At 39.0% G+C, this 12489-nt stretch overlaps 1 protein-coding gene across 4 annotated transcripts in view; it reads left to right on the top strand.

Moving 5' to 3' along the window:
- Positions 1 to 12489, top strand: part of sbno2b (strawberry notch homolog 2b) — a 59369-nt gene that overhangs the window by 22023 nt on the left and 24857 nt on the right. For 3 of the 4 annotated variants that reach the window (XM_029429070.1, XM_029429069.1, XM_029429072.1), the window contains one exon: positions 178 to 301. In XM_029429070.1, the coding sequence (XP_029284930.1) occupies positions 178 to 301 (124 nt within the window). Of the gene's footprint in view, positions 1 to 177; positions 302 to 7591; positions 8002 to 12489 lie in introns of those variants that run through there. The other variant, XM_029429073.1, reaches the window with a different exon arrangement.

Below are 12489 nucleotides of genomic sequence, written 5' to 3'. Positions count from 1 at the left end.
TTTCAGTGCCCCTTCCATTCCTCCACCGGAGCTGCTTATTACACAGTAATACAATAGGCTTGGCAGCTGTAAGGTGTACATTTGTGTAACTGTATGAGGGTGAAGAAAAACCGCATGTGTCAGTTTTACTTGGAGAAGAAGCTGTTAAACAAACTAACCATCTTCTTTCCCCTCCAGGCAATACCACTTGAACAGCAGTACTACCACCACCACTCCAGATGTGCACATGGACATGTACTCGGGATTCCATGACGTCGACTTTTCCGGCCTCAACCTCCCTAGGAATGGAGACTTCCCCCCGGTTTGTTTCATATATCTGTTGTACATGTTGGCATAGTTATATTAGCATCAAAGTAACACTGACAGATTGTAGAGCTTACAAGAGCCAATATGAAAACACTGTTTGATGCATTCTAGTTTTTCTTTTTCTCTTGCTCTATCCATCTGTCCTGCTCCCTCTCTTACTTGCGTATCAGAGGGAAGGACCTTGCCTCCCACCCACTTCTTTCATCCTGTGTTTCATGTGTACTCAGCTCTGCCTAATTTACCATAGAGCAGCCTGATTAAAGGCTAGTGTTGTCTAGACGACTGCAGCAGCACCTGCCCCATTCCTGTCAAGGCATGTCATTAATAAGACACTGTAATTTAACATTCTTCTACACTTCCACACTGCATCTTCAGAAAACACTGTTGGGTAAATCCAGAATCACTTTGAAATTTGAAGTCACAAAGAGACAAAGAAATTTTGAAGTGAATAATTTGAGTGTCTTTGGGATTATCCCTAACCCGGGGAGATACAACTATAAAACGACAGCGTTCATTTCAGGACGCATAATTGTTAGACGTCAGTGGCAAAGTAAAGCTGCAGGCTTCAACTCACTCATGTACTTACCTCACCAGTCCAGGTAATTACTATGCGTCATTTGCATTTTCTATTTCTGTGCACTTGTGTGTCTGTCCAGCCAGGTCCTTTATAGTTACAATGATATGAATAGGAGCTCATTGTAATGACACAGGCCAGTGAGTTTCTAATCTGAGGCCTTTTTGGGTTGAGCTGATGAGTGCCATTATGCAACCATATTAAAAAATATGCTATGATGATGAGTTTTAAAGAAGGGCAGTCATGGGTTACCAAGCAGACTGGCAGTATTCCCCTTATGATTAGCCTGTCTGAAAGGAGAGAGGACATAGCCATCTGGGTTTTTCTTGGTTCAACATGAGGCCAAAGCAGTAAATAATGAGGGATGGGCTGAGGTGTGATAGCAAGAGAAAAGGCATTTCTTACCCTGATTATGCATTTTCAAGGCTTTTCACTGATTTTATTACAAACTGTTCTTATAGTATCAGTTTAAACCGCTGTCGACCTGGATTTTATATCTCCACGTGTGGCCGTATGCATTTCTTGTTCAAAGCACAGGGATGAGTACATTTTCTATAAATAAAAGCACTATGCACATTGTAGAATAATGAAACCCAGCAGATCGGGAGCAAAAGTGCTAGTTTTTCTTGCAGGTTGTAATTTTATTGAATACATGTATACACGCAGCATTCACAATACTGCATTTAATGTAATACCTTTTACATTTTAATTAATTCTAATGCACACGGCAATACCATTTATTATATACATCACTAAATACTACAATGATCAAATTTGGCATGAGGGGGATGTGTTTTCCTAACCTGCTGTGTGCAACAGCTCAGTTGAGTTGTTTTGTCTCTGGAGGCTTCAGAGTCTTACAGCAGGAGGGTTTGATAAATGTTTAAAGCTGTATTTTAGAGTTTATTTAATCAACTTTAGTCAAATTTGAGTTAGATGCAAATTATAATGTGGCTGGTACAGAAACCTTTGCAAGTTATGGATAGGAGTGTTGACTCATTTTTACATCAAGGGTATCTTTCAGTAAATAAAAATCATAGGATATTTCCATCTCGTGTCAGTAGTTTGCAAGCTTTTGATGCTCATATTCAGATTTAGTTGTACTTTATTAACCCCCTAGTAGGAATCAAATTCCTAAAACTCTCTGGTGGTAACATAAACTGCTTAGCAAAAACTTTACGTTTGTGTCCAGGTGTGTGGATGATGAAAAAAGAGAATGCTTGAAGTTATTTGAAAATGTTTTGTATTATTATTTTAAACTGGGGGGATTTCAAGAACAAAGACTACACATGAAGGCTGTTCTATACAAGAAAGTGATTTGTCATCCTGATCACGTGCATAGGCGTACTGGTATGAATTTTTTTGTGATTCACGTGGGGTTTCCCTACTCCCATCTGCCTGTTTTAGCCCGTCTGGCTATAGCTTTCTTCCTTACAAGTAATTACAAGGATTTATGATGACGTATTACATGTCGGATCTACTCATCTGTCTACATATTGAGAAACGTATGCCTTCACAGTTGTCATTTCTATGTGGTTTAGTTTAAATGAGCTCCTTGGTGCATTCATGAGCTGCAAGTTTGTTTTTTCCGACTGTGGAGACGTGGAATGTTATGGTGCCTGAGAGAGAGAGAGAGAGAGAGAGAGAGAGAGAGAGAGAGAGAGAGACGTTTTCGCCCCGTGTTGTGCTTTCTCAGCTGTTCGTTCTGTTTTTTGACACTCCCTACCATGTGAGGCATGCAGAGAAAATGTAAGTCACGGGGTCATCATGACTAATTCCACCACCAAACACTCAGACCCCTTTTTCATCCTCGACATTCTTTCCCACCATCGCCATGACTTGCTGACCATGCCCATTCTCTGTCCATAATCAGAAAGCAGGATTTCTTGTTTTTCTTTGCACTGTTGAACCATGACGGTACAGAAGACGTTCAGTCGGTGTGACTGGGTGGAATTGGGGATGGGATTGTTTAGTTTGTCAGGTGACTACCATGTTATCATAGCCATGTCCTTGTTTCAGTCACAGCTGTAAAGTCATTAGTGAAGTCGGTTTGCGTTGTTGCAGTTTGTTTATGCAGTTGACCAGAGCTCTGCTGGAATATCCTCATGTTGTAAGGAAGCACACTGTTGGAGCATGTGGACAGGATATCTATCTCTAGAGCCAAATGTTTGTTTGTATTAGACTTAATAGACTCCCATTTGAGACATGATATCCTCCTTAGATTACCAGTCAATTACAACATATGTAGATGTAGATCAGGGGTGTCAAACATGCGGCCCGGGGGCCAAAACCGGCCCGCCAGAGAGTCCAATCCGGCCCGCGGGATGACTTTGCAAAGTGTAAAAATGAGTTGTTTTGATTATAAAGTCAAATACTGTTCCAGATACCTGTGACGAAGTGCCTTTGTAGATACACTGTGATCTGTAAGTTGTAATGCACATGTGTAAATGATAAACTGAGGCTTACTATTGTTGAAATTGCACCTTTTTTTCTAAAGAAAATTTCAGGTTGTTCATAATGTTTTGTAAAAAGATCAAATTTGAACATTTTCAGAATGTACTTGTACTTTTTTGCACTAAAACCAAGGGGAAAATTTGGAGTTGTCATTATTTATAGGTTATTATGCTGTGATGTTACTGGTCCGGCCCACTTGAGATCAAATTGTGCTGCATGTGGCCCCTGAACTAAAATGAGTTTGACACCCCTGATGTAGATGATAAATGGAACATGGCCAGTGTACAATGATGTGGATGAATTTGGCGTCTCACAATTTCAGTAACATTTATTTAATCTTGACAATTGAATTGTGCTTCAGAAAGTGTGTATATATAGAAATAGAAACTTCCACTGTTAACCTACGTAGTTTTTCTTTAAGAGGCATCAAATCAATCATAATGTAGAAAATTAATTTTTAAGTTTTTCATGCACGTCATAAGTAAATAATAAATGTCCACCAGCTGTATAGTGATAAACATTTATATTTTCTGTTTTGTAGATATTTATATTTTACAGATTAAATGGAACTAGACAGTTACACATTAAATCTCTCTTGGGAGTTACTGGGAAACTAAGGAGCCCCTAAAATAAAACATTATCAAAACAACAGTGGAAACTTTGACAAAACCAAAATGAGGCTTCGTCATATTTACTGATCTACATTAATCTTAAGTCTGTACAAGAGTTCATGGCAGGCTGAAACGTCACTTATGTTTAATAAAAAGAACTCTGATAACTCCAACCTTGCTGACTGTGCACACACTGGCAGTAATAAAAAAAATAGAGCGAGAATTAGCCTGCACAAAATGTTACCAATAGCATAAAAATAAAACCTTGAGAATTGTCACTTTGCCACAGTGAAATGTGCACACCTGTTTATGGTTGGGTCAGTAGGTGGAGTATGTGAACTTTTATGCAGAGCACCAGAATAAAAACAAGACTTACTGGAAAACAGAAAAAAAAAAGAACTCATTCACTAACCACTCTGGCTAACCTCAATCACTCTGCAAGCACACAGATTAACACACACACACACACACACACACACACTGTACACGTTACATATACTGTACATACACATGTAAGTAAGGCACGTTTAAAGACATTCACTGTGTAAGTCTCTTTACTTGCTCTCATTCTTTCTTGCCGCTGCTCCCCTCACTATTACACACACATACTCATGTCCACAGTGCACTTTCTGCTTTTACAACTCAATTTTGCTTTATGTGGTAAAGCTTTATTTGCTACATACGTCTTTCCCTAAACCGTGAATATGTCTTCACCCTTTAACCCATTCTAACTGTATATCCCTAACATACTGTATATGTATTTCAAGTGGGAGAGCCTCAGAACCTACATATGCATAAGAAGAACATGCATCTCCACATAGAGAAACCCCAATTAGTGTCAAACTAGGTTGAAAAACGCTAACCACGGAGACAGGCTGCAGAAGGTCCACTCAGCCCAGGGTTGCGCTCCAATCATGCATTTACTTTTGAACATTTGCAACTCCACAGACCCTATAGCTGATCCATAATTACTATTATTATTAAATTTCCTTCTAACAATTCTAAATGTACCATGTGGAATTACAAGGAAATATTTAAAAAAAACTAGAAATGTCCAGTTACATTGAATAATAAAAAGCAATTATTTGTTTCACTCTGAAGCTACCCTGTCTCTGGATATTATTATACTGGCATACAATATTATCTTGTTTTTCTTGACTTACTACATCCGACAACCAATAGTGATATAAATTATTCTGGACTAAATTGCATTCACAGCTGGGACGACCGTTTCCCAAGGTACTGGTACTGTTTGCTTCTTTTTTGTATATATTACGCTGATTCAAGTCTGTTTTAAGACTTGAATGTTATTTTATTGAAAACTGTTGATAAGCAATTGTGACAAACTGAAAGCTGCTTGTGTGAAGAGTTGTATTGACCTTCTTATCAAGGAATGTCTAGATATGACCAGTAAGCATTTCATTACCCACTTATGGCTGTGTCTTTTTACATTTTTACTTCCTTGAATGAAGTTTGAAAATACATCTGTGTTATGAGAACTCTAATGTAGGCGGACAAGTGATTTTTCTTAACTCTGTATGAGCTTGGCCTACACTTGATTTGATCTGTTATTAGAATACAAATAAAAACACTTATTTTAAAATGAGGTGGCACGTTACAGACCTATAGTCTGTATGAAAAGCAATTTCCAAAAAGGTTCATTCCTGAACAAAGACTGAGCCACATTGTAGACTTTCTATTTTTACACTAGAAATCTCCATTGAACTTTATTTCAGAGAAGGAATAGACTTACCCGTCTGCTGTTTATTTATTATAAATCAGTTGGTGGGTTTTAGGTACTTCCTTGTACGATGATCTAATACTCTCATGCCACCATTGTGCCCTTGAGCAAGGTACTCAACCTCCAGTTGCTCCAGGGGGACTGTCCTTGTAGTTAGTAGTAAGTCACTCTGGATAAGAGCATCTGCTAAATGACCTGTACTGTACTGTACTGTCAAATGTTCTAGTTTAAAGGAGGAAGGTAAAGTTTAATTTGGGTTAATAGGTGCACTGTCTTCCTTTTGGGAGTTTGTGTTCCATCTTTTAGTTTTAGATTAGCTATGGATGGGTCAACCTCTAACTGGCCTGCATGTGTGTAAGTATGTACATGTGATGATGAGACTGCATGTCGAAGTGTCTGTACGACAGCTGTTTGTGTTGTTTGTGAAAGCGAGCATGGGTCCTTCCTTCTTTAGGCTGTGATGCAATAAGGTTTTTTTTTGAGTATTCAAAAGAAGCTCATAAATGATTCATCCCTCCCTGTTGACCATCTATGCCCCACTAACACACACACTTACACATTATTCTGAGGATTCCCACTCACACTATGATGACAGCATGGACAGGCGCCACTCAGTCTCTGAGAGTCTGACTCCCCTCCAGTCCAGCAGACATGGACATTACAGTGCCTTACCATGCTGACTTGAGATCTCTTATTCCTGGAAGCTGAGTGGTCCCCTCAATTCCTTTCGTGAAGGAGATAAATCATCTCATTTCTGTTTTTCAAATAACAATTTACTCATTGATGGCCCATTAAACTGTTGAAGTTGCAGAAAAACGAGTGTTACAAAACTGTCTTTGATCAGCCTCTTGGATTTGTTGAAATAACTCACTTGACATTAGATTCCCAGAATATTCTTTTTTCAACAATCCGTCCTTGTTCCAGTAACAGGGAATGACCATTGATAATGATGATGTATTTGTGTACAATTGTGCACAGATAGAAGCAGTGGCTGACGCCTGATGGACCCTTTGAATAAGCAAACTTGCAGCTTGCACTTAACCTGTTAATACATTGTTGACCACTTCAGCTGCCTTCTTATTCATTAAGCTGTCTAGAATTCTTTTTAGCATAGGTCTATTGAAAAACTATAAATATGGCTGTCAAATCTCTTTCAATGTTTATTAACACAACAGCTGAATTAACGGCTACATGTTTTGAAAGCCTAACTTGAAAGTTAAATCTCCTGGGAACTACACCTGCATTCTCAGAATTATACATTTGAAAATAAATAAATATTATCAATCAAATTCATCTTTAACCTTATTTATTGTGCGTTTTGTCAAAGGCAAAAGATTTACACGTTTGTCTGTGATGTTGGGGGAGGAAGACAAAGCGAGACCACGAGGTGCTGGACTATTTTCAAGACATAATTGTATGTGTGTTATTAACATGTAATTAATAATTTATTTTAATTTTAAGTTATAGTCAATACCGGTATATCCCTACACCCCTATTGCATATCATTATATTAATCAGCAATCATTTTCAGAAAAGCAGCCTTGAATTTGAGCCTGTGCAGACAAATAGAAAGACAAAAAGCAGAGTATGAATTAAGACAAGCAGCCAGGCTGGGAGTCTGTCTCTAAATATAATAATCATTAAATAGTGGTCCAGGGCCATTAAACATAGCGGTAAGCAGCGGGGTGTGAGGAGCGGCCAGGTCCACAGCGCAATACTGTTTACACTACAAATGCGGTTGAGTTACACCATGTACAGTAAAATGGGCCCGACTGCCAGTAACTCTAGTCACTTACCAACAAAAGCATCATTTCCTGAAAGCTCCTCCCTCCTCCCTCCCTCTTCTCCCCTCCCCTCCGCTGCGCTCTCACTCGCTCTCCAACCACCTTTTCGAGCTCTGAGGAACTAGTCCACAATCACTATGACTAAGCCCTCTATGCAAATACCTGACTGTCCTGTTGAAGCAGGAAGCATGTGTTAGATTTGCCCGTGTCTCTGTCTGTGAGAGGAACAGAGTTTGTATGTGTGAGCTCATTGCCTAGAGCGTACCTGCGGTAGTGACAGATGTGTGTGTTGAACCAGAGAGGAACTGTGAAAGGGCTAGTGAGAGTCCACTGTTGGGTGGGAGTGCACCAGCTGTAAGGTGAATACAACACTTTGACCAACACATGGAAGAGGCTGTCTCTTTCAGGGATTCAAGGTGAAGCAGGAGTGTGTGTGTGTATTTTACCCCCCATACTGCAGAATTTGGACCCATGTCGCTCATGCAGCTCTGGACTAAATTGTATTCACAGCTGGGACGACCGCTTCCCAAGGTACTGGTACTGTTTGCTTCTTTTTTGTATATATTACGCTGATTCAAGTCTGTTTTAAGACTTGTTGTTATTTTATTGAAAACTGTTGATAAGCAATTGTGACAAACTGAAAGCTGCTTGTGTGAAGAGCTGTATTGTCCTTCTTATCAAGGAATTTCTAGATATGACCAGTAAGCATTTCATTACCCACTTATGTTTTATTTTTCATTTTAACTCCCTTGAATGAATTTTGAAAATACATCCGTGTTATCAGAACACCGATTGCAAGTGATTTTTCTTAACTCTGCATGTTCTGTCTAGAGCTTGGCCTACACTTGAATTGATCTGTTATTAGAATACAAATCAAAACACTTATTTTAAAATCAGGTGGCAGGTTACAGACCTATAGTAAACTGTATGAAAATCTATTTCAAAAAAGGTTTTAAATGAGTTTCTCAGTGTTTACCAAGGCTGGTTTCCTGAACAAAGACTGAGCCACGTCATAGACTTATTTTCTTTACACTAGAAATCTTCATTAGACTTAATTCCTGTTACAGAAAACAATAATGTACTCTCCTTATTTATTAACTGCATACAACCGTTACCCGTCTGCTGTTTATTGAAAGAGGATAATATAGATTTAGGATTTGGGCTCACTATTGAAAGTTGGCAAAGTAGCAACTCAGGCTGTGAATATCTGTTTTGGTATCTTTCCCAGCCAGGAACTATGACAAATGATTGTCTTCCTCACTCCTTGCTGTCTTCCAGTAAGTGAGAGAATCTGATATCTTGTCATGCTAAATAGCACTCTTGTCTGTTTACTGGATGGCTATTAAATGGCCATTGTTGTACTGCGCATTGTTATTTTTATTTGTCATTTAAAAGACCACCAAGTGTCGGTAGAATTGAAGCTCAGATCAGTCTAATGTCTTTATTAGTGCAAGGCTTGCTCAGTCCATTTCCACTGAATTTCTGATTACGTTTATTGGCTCATCTCACCACGTAAGCATTTTTTCCCTCACAGAAGTTAGAGAAATTACACAATCAGCAGTTTCAAGTCTGTTATGCTTTTAAAATGTTTTTTTTGTTTTTGTTACATGAAAAAGTACACAGCAGACTGAATTTGGGCAGTTTATTTTTGTAGTCCTTTCTGACATTAGCTCAGGCTACGTAGCCTTTATCCTGTAACCCATTTGCTTCTGCTAGTTTCTTACCAACAAGCATACTGGGAAGTCATTGTCCACAACATATATAGTTAGCATACATACATCAATATCATTATCAGTGTGTATTTTACCACTTTGTCACAAATTCTGTTCGACACCCTTCAAGGATAGGTTTGCAATTTTCCTAACAAAATGATCATCTTTTAAAAAGCCAGATGCTCATATGAACACTGAAAGATGTTTCTTTTCTCCTGTTGATACTGGGTGTTTAGAGTTATCTTCCTAAAGCGCTTCCAATCTATGAGATGGAGGGAACAAAATTGACAGTCCCCTTTCTGTGCAAAACTGTATTTTAAAGTTTATCTGAATCTAATCTAAGCTTGAGTAGTCTGCATTGCCTGGTTTCTTCCAAAGCTACAGTCTTTTTACTGCAAATGTCCTATTTTCTTTAAGAAAGACTTCCACAATTATGAGAATATCCTTTAAGGCCAGGTGTGCCGCATGGCAGCCTCTTGGTGGGCACATGTTGTCAGTTTCTTGGCGTTACGTTAAACCTCAAGCATGACCTAGGCATGCAGCTTACGGGAAGTGAATAAACATGAGATGGTGAGGGGGGTTACTGATGATGAGTGGTGGAGTCAACGGGGGAAGAGAAAATAGAGCATGGATGCCAGAAATGCAGGATTGCTTGTGCTGGAATTATACATTAAAGGTTGCCGTCTTGATCTTGCAGGTATAATTGCAACAGTGGAATAACTCGGGGTAGTGCTAGGTGAAAACGCAACAAGGTGATATTCTAGCTAATTATTACTGGCCGTTAAAAACAATTCATCCAGGATACAAGATGCCGTAGAAGTGCTCAATATATTTTTGAAACGAGTCAATACTTTCAAAGAATTTAACTTATTGTTGCTTGTTTATCGCTTTTGCCCTTTAGGTGGGATGACTCATTACTCTGTTTGACTTGTGTAATGGAAATAGTTTTAGGCCACCGAACCCGTTTCCTCCCCCAAAGTGGGACTCACATTCAAATCAAATTTATTTGTGTAGCCCAATATATATTATATAATGTAATGTATATTATACATTTGTCTCAGTGTGCTTTACAGACTGTACAGGTTACGACACCCTCTGTCCTTAGACCCTCGCATCGCACAAGGAAAAACTTCCTAAAAGAAACCCCAAAATTAAAGGGGGAAAAATGGAAGAAACCTCAGGGAGAGCAACTGAGTAAATATTGAGTTTTAACGGTTTTTTTTTTTAAGGGGTGCTTTTCAGTTTAGTTGAATCATACAGCCAGCCAACACATAAATCTCATAATGTGAAAGTTTGGTCGACTTGTCCTTGCCACTGTGCCCATGGTTGTAAAAGAGTAAAATACCACACCCAGTTTGCAGTTGATGCTTGCAAATCAGCAACTTACGGGCAATGAGCCCACCATCCTGAGTCACAGCGTGATAGTAGTACGCCGACCACAGGTGTGAAAGTGTGTGTGTGTGTGTGTGTGTGTGTGTGTGTGTGTGTGTGTGTGTGTGTGTGTGTGTGTGTGTATCACACACAAGACAAAAGAGAGCTAGGTTATTTGATGTAATACAGGAACCTGTGAATATACACGTGAGATGTTTCATACAACTGCAAACCTTCTCGTTATCTAGTATTTGTTTGTCACTAGAGCAAGTAAAAATAGGATGGAATGAAATGTTGTTTTCAGACTACACTGAGAACCTTCACTTTGAATTTCAGTTTAGGCTGTAGCATGGATATCATGATGAGACTGTACTCAAGACTAACGGGTCCAATCATCAGCTAGCAGAGGAAAGAAAAAAAGATCTGCATAAGTTTATGTTTTTGTCCTCTATAGACAATATAATCTTCTTAACTGTATGCAGCTAGTGTTCTTTAGAGTTATGGACAATTGACACAGTTGCATTATTTCACTCACTGCATTTATTAACATTCTCAGTTCTTCTCTAGGCCATGTTGCATGTGTTTGTAACAAATGACAGCATTTGCCCCTGTTGCAAGTGTTGTGTGGTGTGTTGAAATTTCTACATATTCTGAGACGTCATCTTGCGTCAAGACTCCCCTCACACCCACTTTTCTCAGCACTGAGAATGCAGGCTCACACACGCAATTAGTTTTTCACACAACTACACACACACACACACACACACGTAGTTTGAGACGGAGTATTTTTTGTTTCCTTTTGTTTCTTATGTTAATTTCACAATCACAAATCCTTTTCAGAAGCCTGCCATGTTTTTTTTCATGTCAGTTCTTAGTCTTTTTTCAATTCAAGATACAGGTTTATACTACAGAGACATGCTTCTATGAATGCCAACTCATCCTCATGGCACCATTCTGTGGGTGACTTCCTCTTGGCATCCTCCTCAAATACATATAAACTGAAATCTCACTTCTTCTCTTTTGTTTTCTGGCTCTTTCCTCTGTTCTCTTATTACTTTTTACACTTGAACCAGAATCTAAATTTGCCAGATAGATTTTTTCGCTAGCAGTACCTTGTGGATCCTAGAGTCTTTTAATCTTGTTAGTTTCCAATAGTCAACTCAGTGGAAGTTTTCAAGCTCTCCTCCATAAACAACTAGCCGAACAGTTCTTTGAACTAGCCCCGTCATTCGGCTGCTAGCTGGGACACTTGAGATGACATCCTTTTATTTTCCAGAACATATGAAAACATTGGAAAATTCCGCAAGGCTTGTAAGCAGAACGCAGTCCATGGCTTGCTTTACTCAGACTTGGCACGACATGAAGGCTAGCCCGTCAGGAGGTTGCTCGACTGGCTATGCTGCTATGATTAGCTTTGAACAGTTGGTAATGGATAGGCTAGACTTGGCTGTCTGTGGCCTAGACAAACATGACACAATCATTTTCGTTTGACCCCACAACTATAAAAATGTAAATACAATGAAAATGTATACTCTCTTTTAATATTTCTCAAAATGGCATTTGCAAATATAATTTCAGCACAGTTGTCAAGAAAAGTCAACCTGGGTCTCACTAAGTAATATTGTCAGAGGCGTTTTTAACATCAGTTTTGACGGGGTTCCTAAGTGGAGCTCGTGTGGTCAGTGGAACAACTGAAACTGTGATAAGCAGTTCTCTAGACTTAAGACTTTTAAATGTCTGTAAAGGTTGTGTAACTAAAGGGTCCAAAACAAGATGCAAAACTTGCCTTGTGTGCTCAAAAATATACAATGGCTTTTTGACAAATTGGCCTCTTGATCTTCATGTCTGCATTTCTTCGAGAGTCATTTTGGGATACAAGGACCGCTTTTACTGTCCACAAAATGCATTGGTACATCTGCAAATCAATGTAATACTG

The sequence above is a fragment of the Cottoperca gobio genome, chromosome 4 (genome assembly GCF_900634415.1).
Source record: "Cottoperca gobio chromosome 4, fCotGob3.1, whole genome shotgun sequence".
NCBI lineage: Eukaryota > Metazoa > Chordata > Actinopteri > Perciformes > Bovichtidae > Cottoperca > Cottoperca gobio.
The sequence above is the reverse complement of the archived record's forward strand: the minus strand, read 5'-3'. Positions and strand labels throughout refer to the sequence as shown.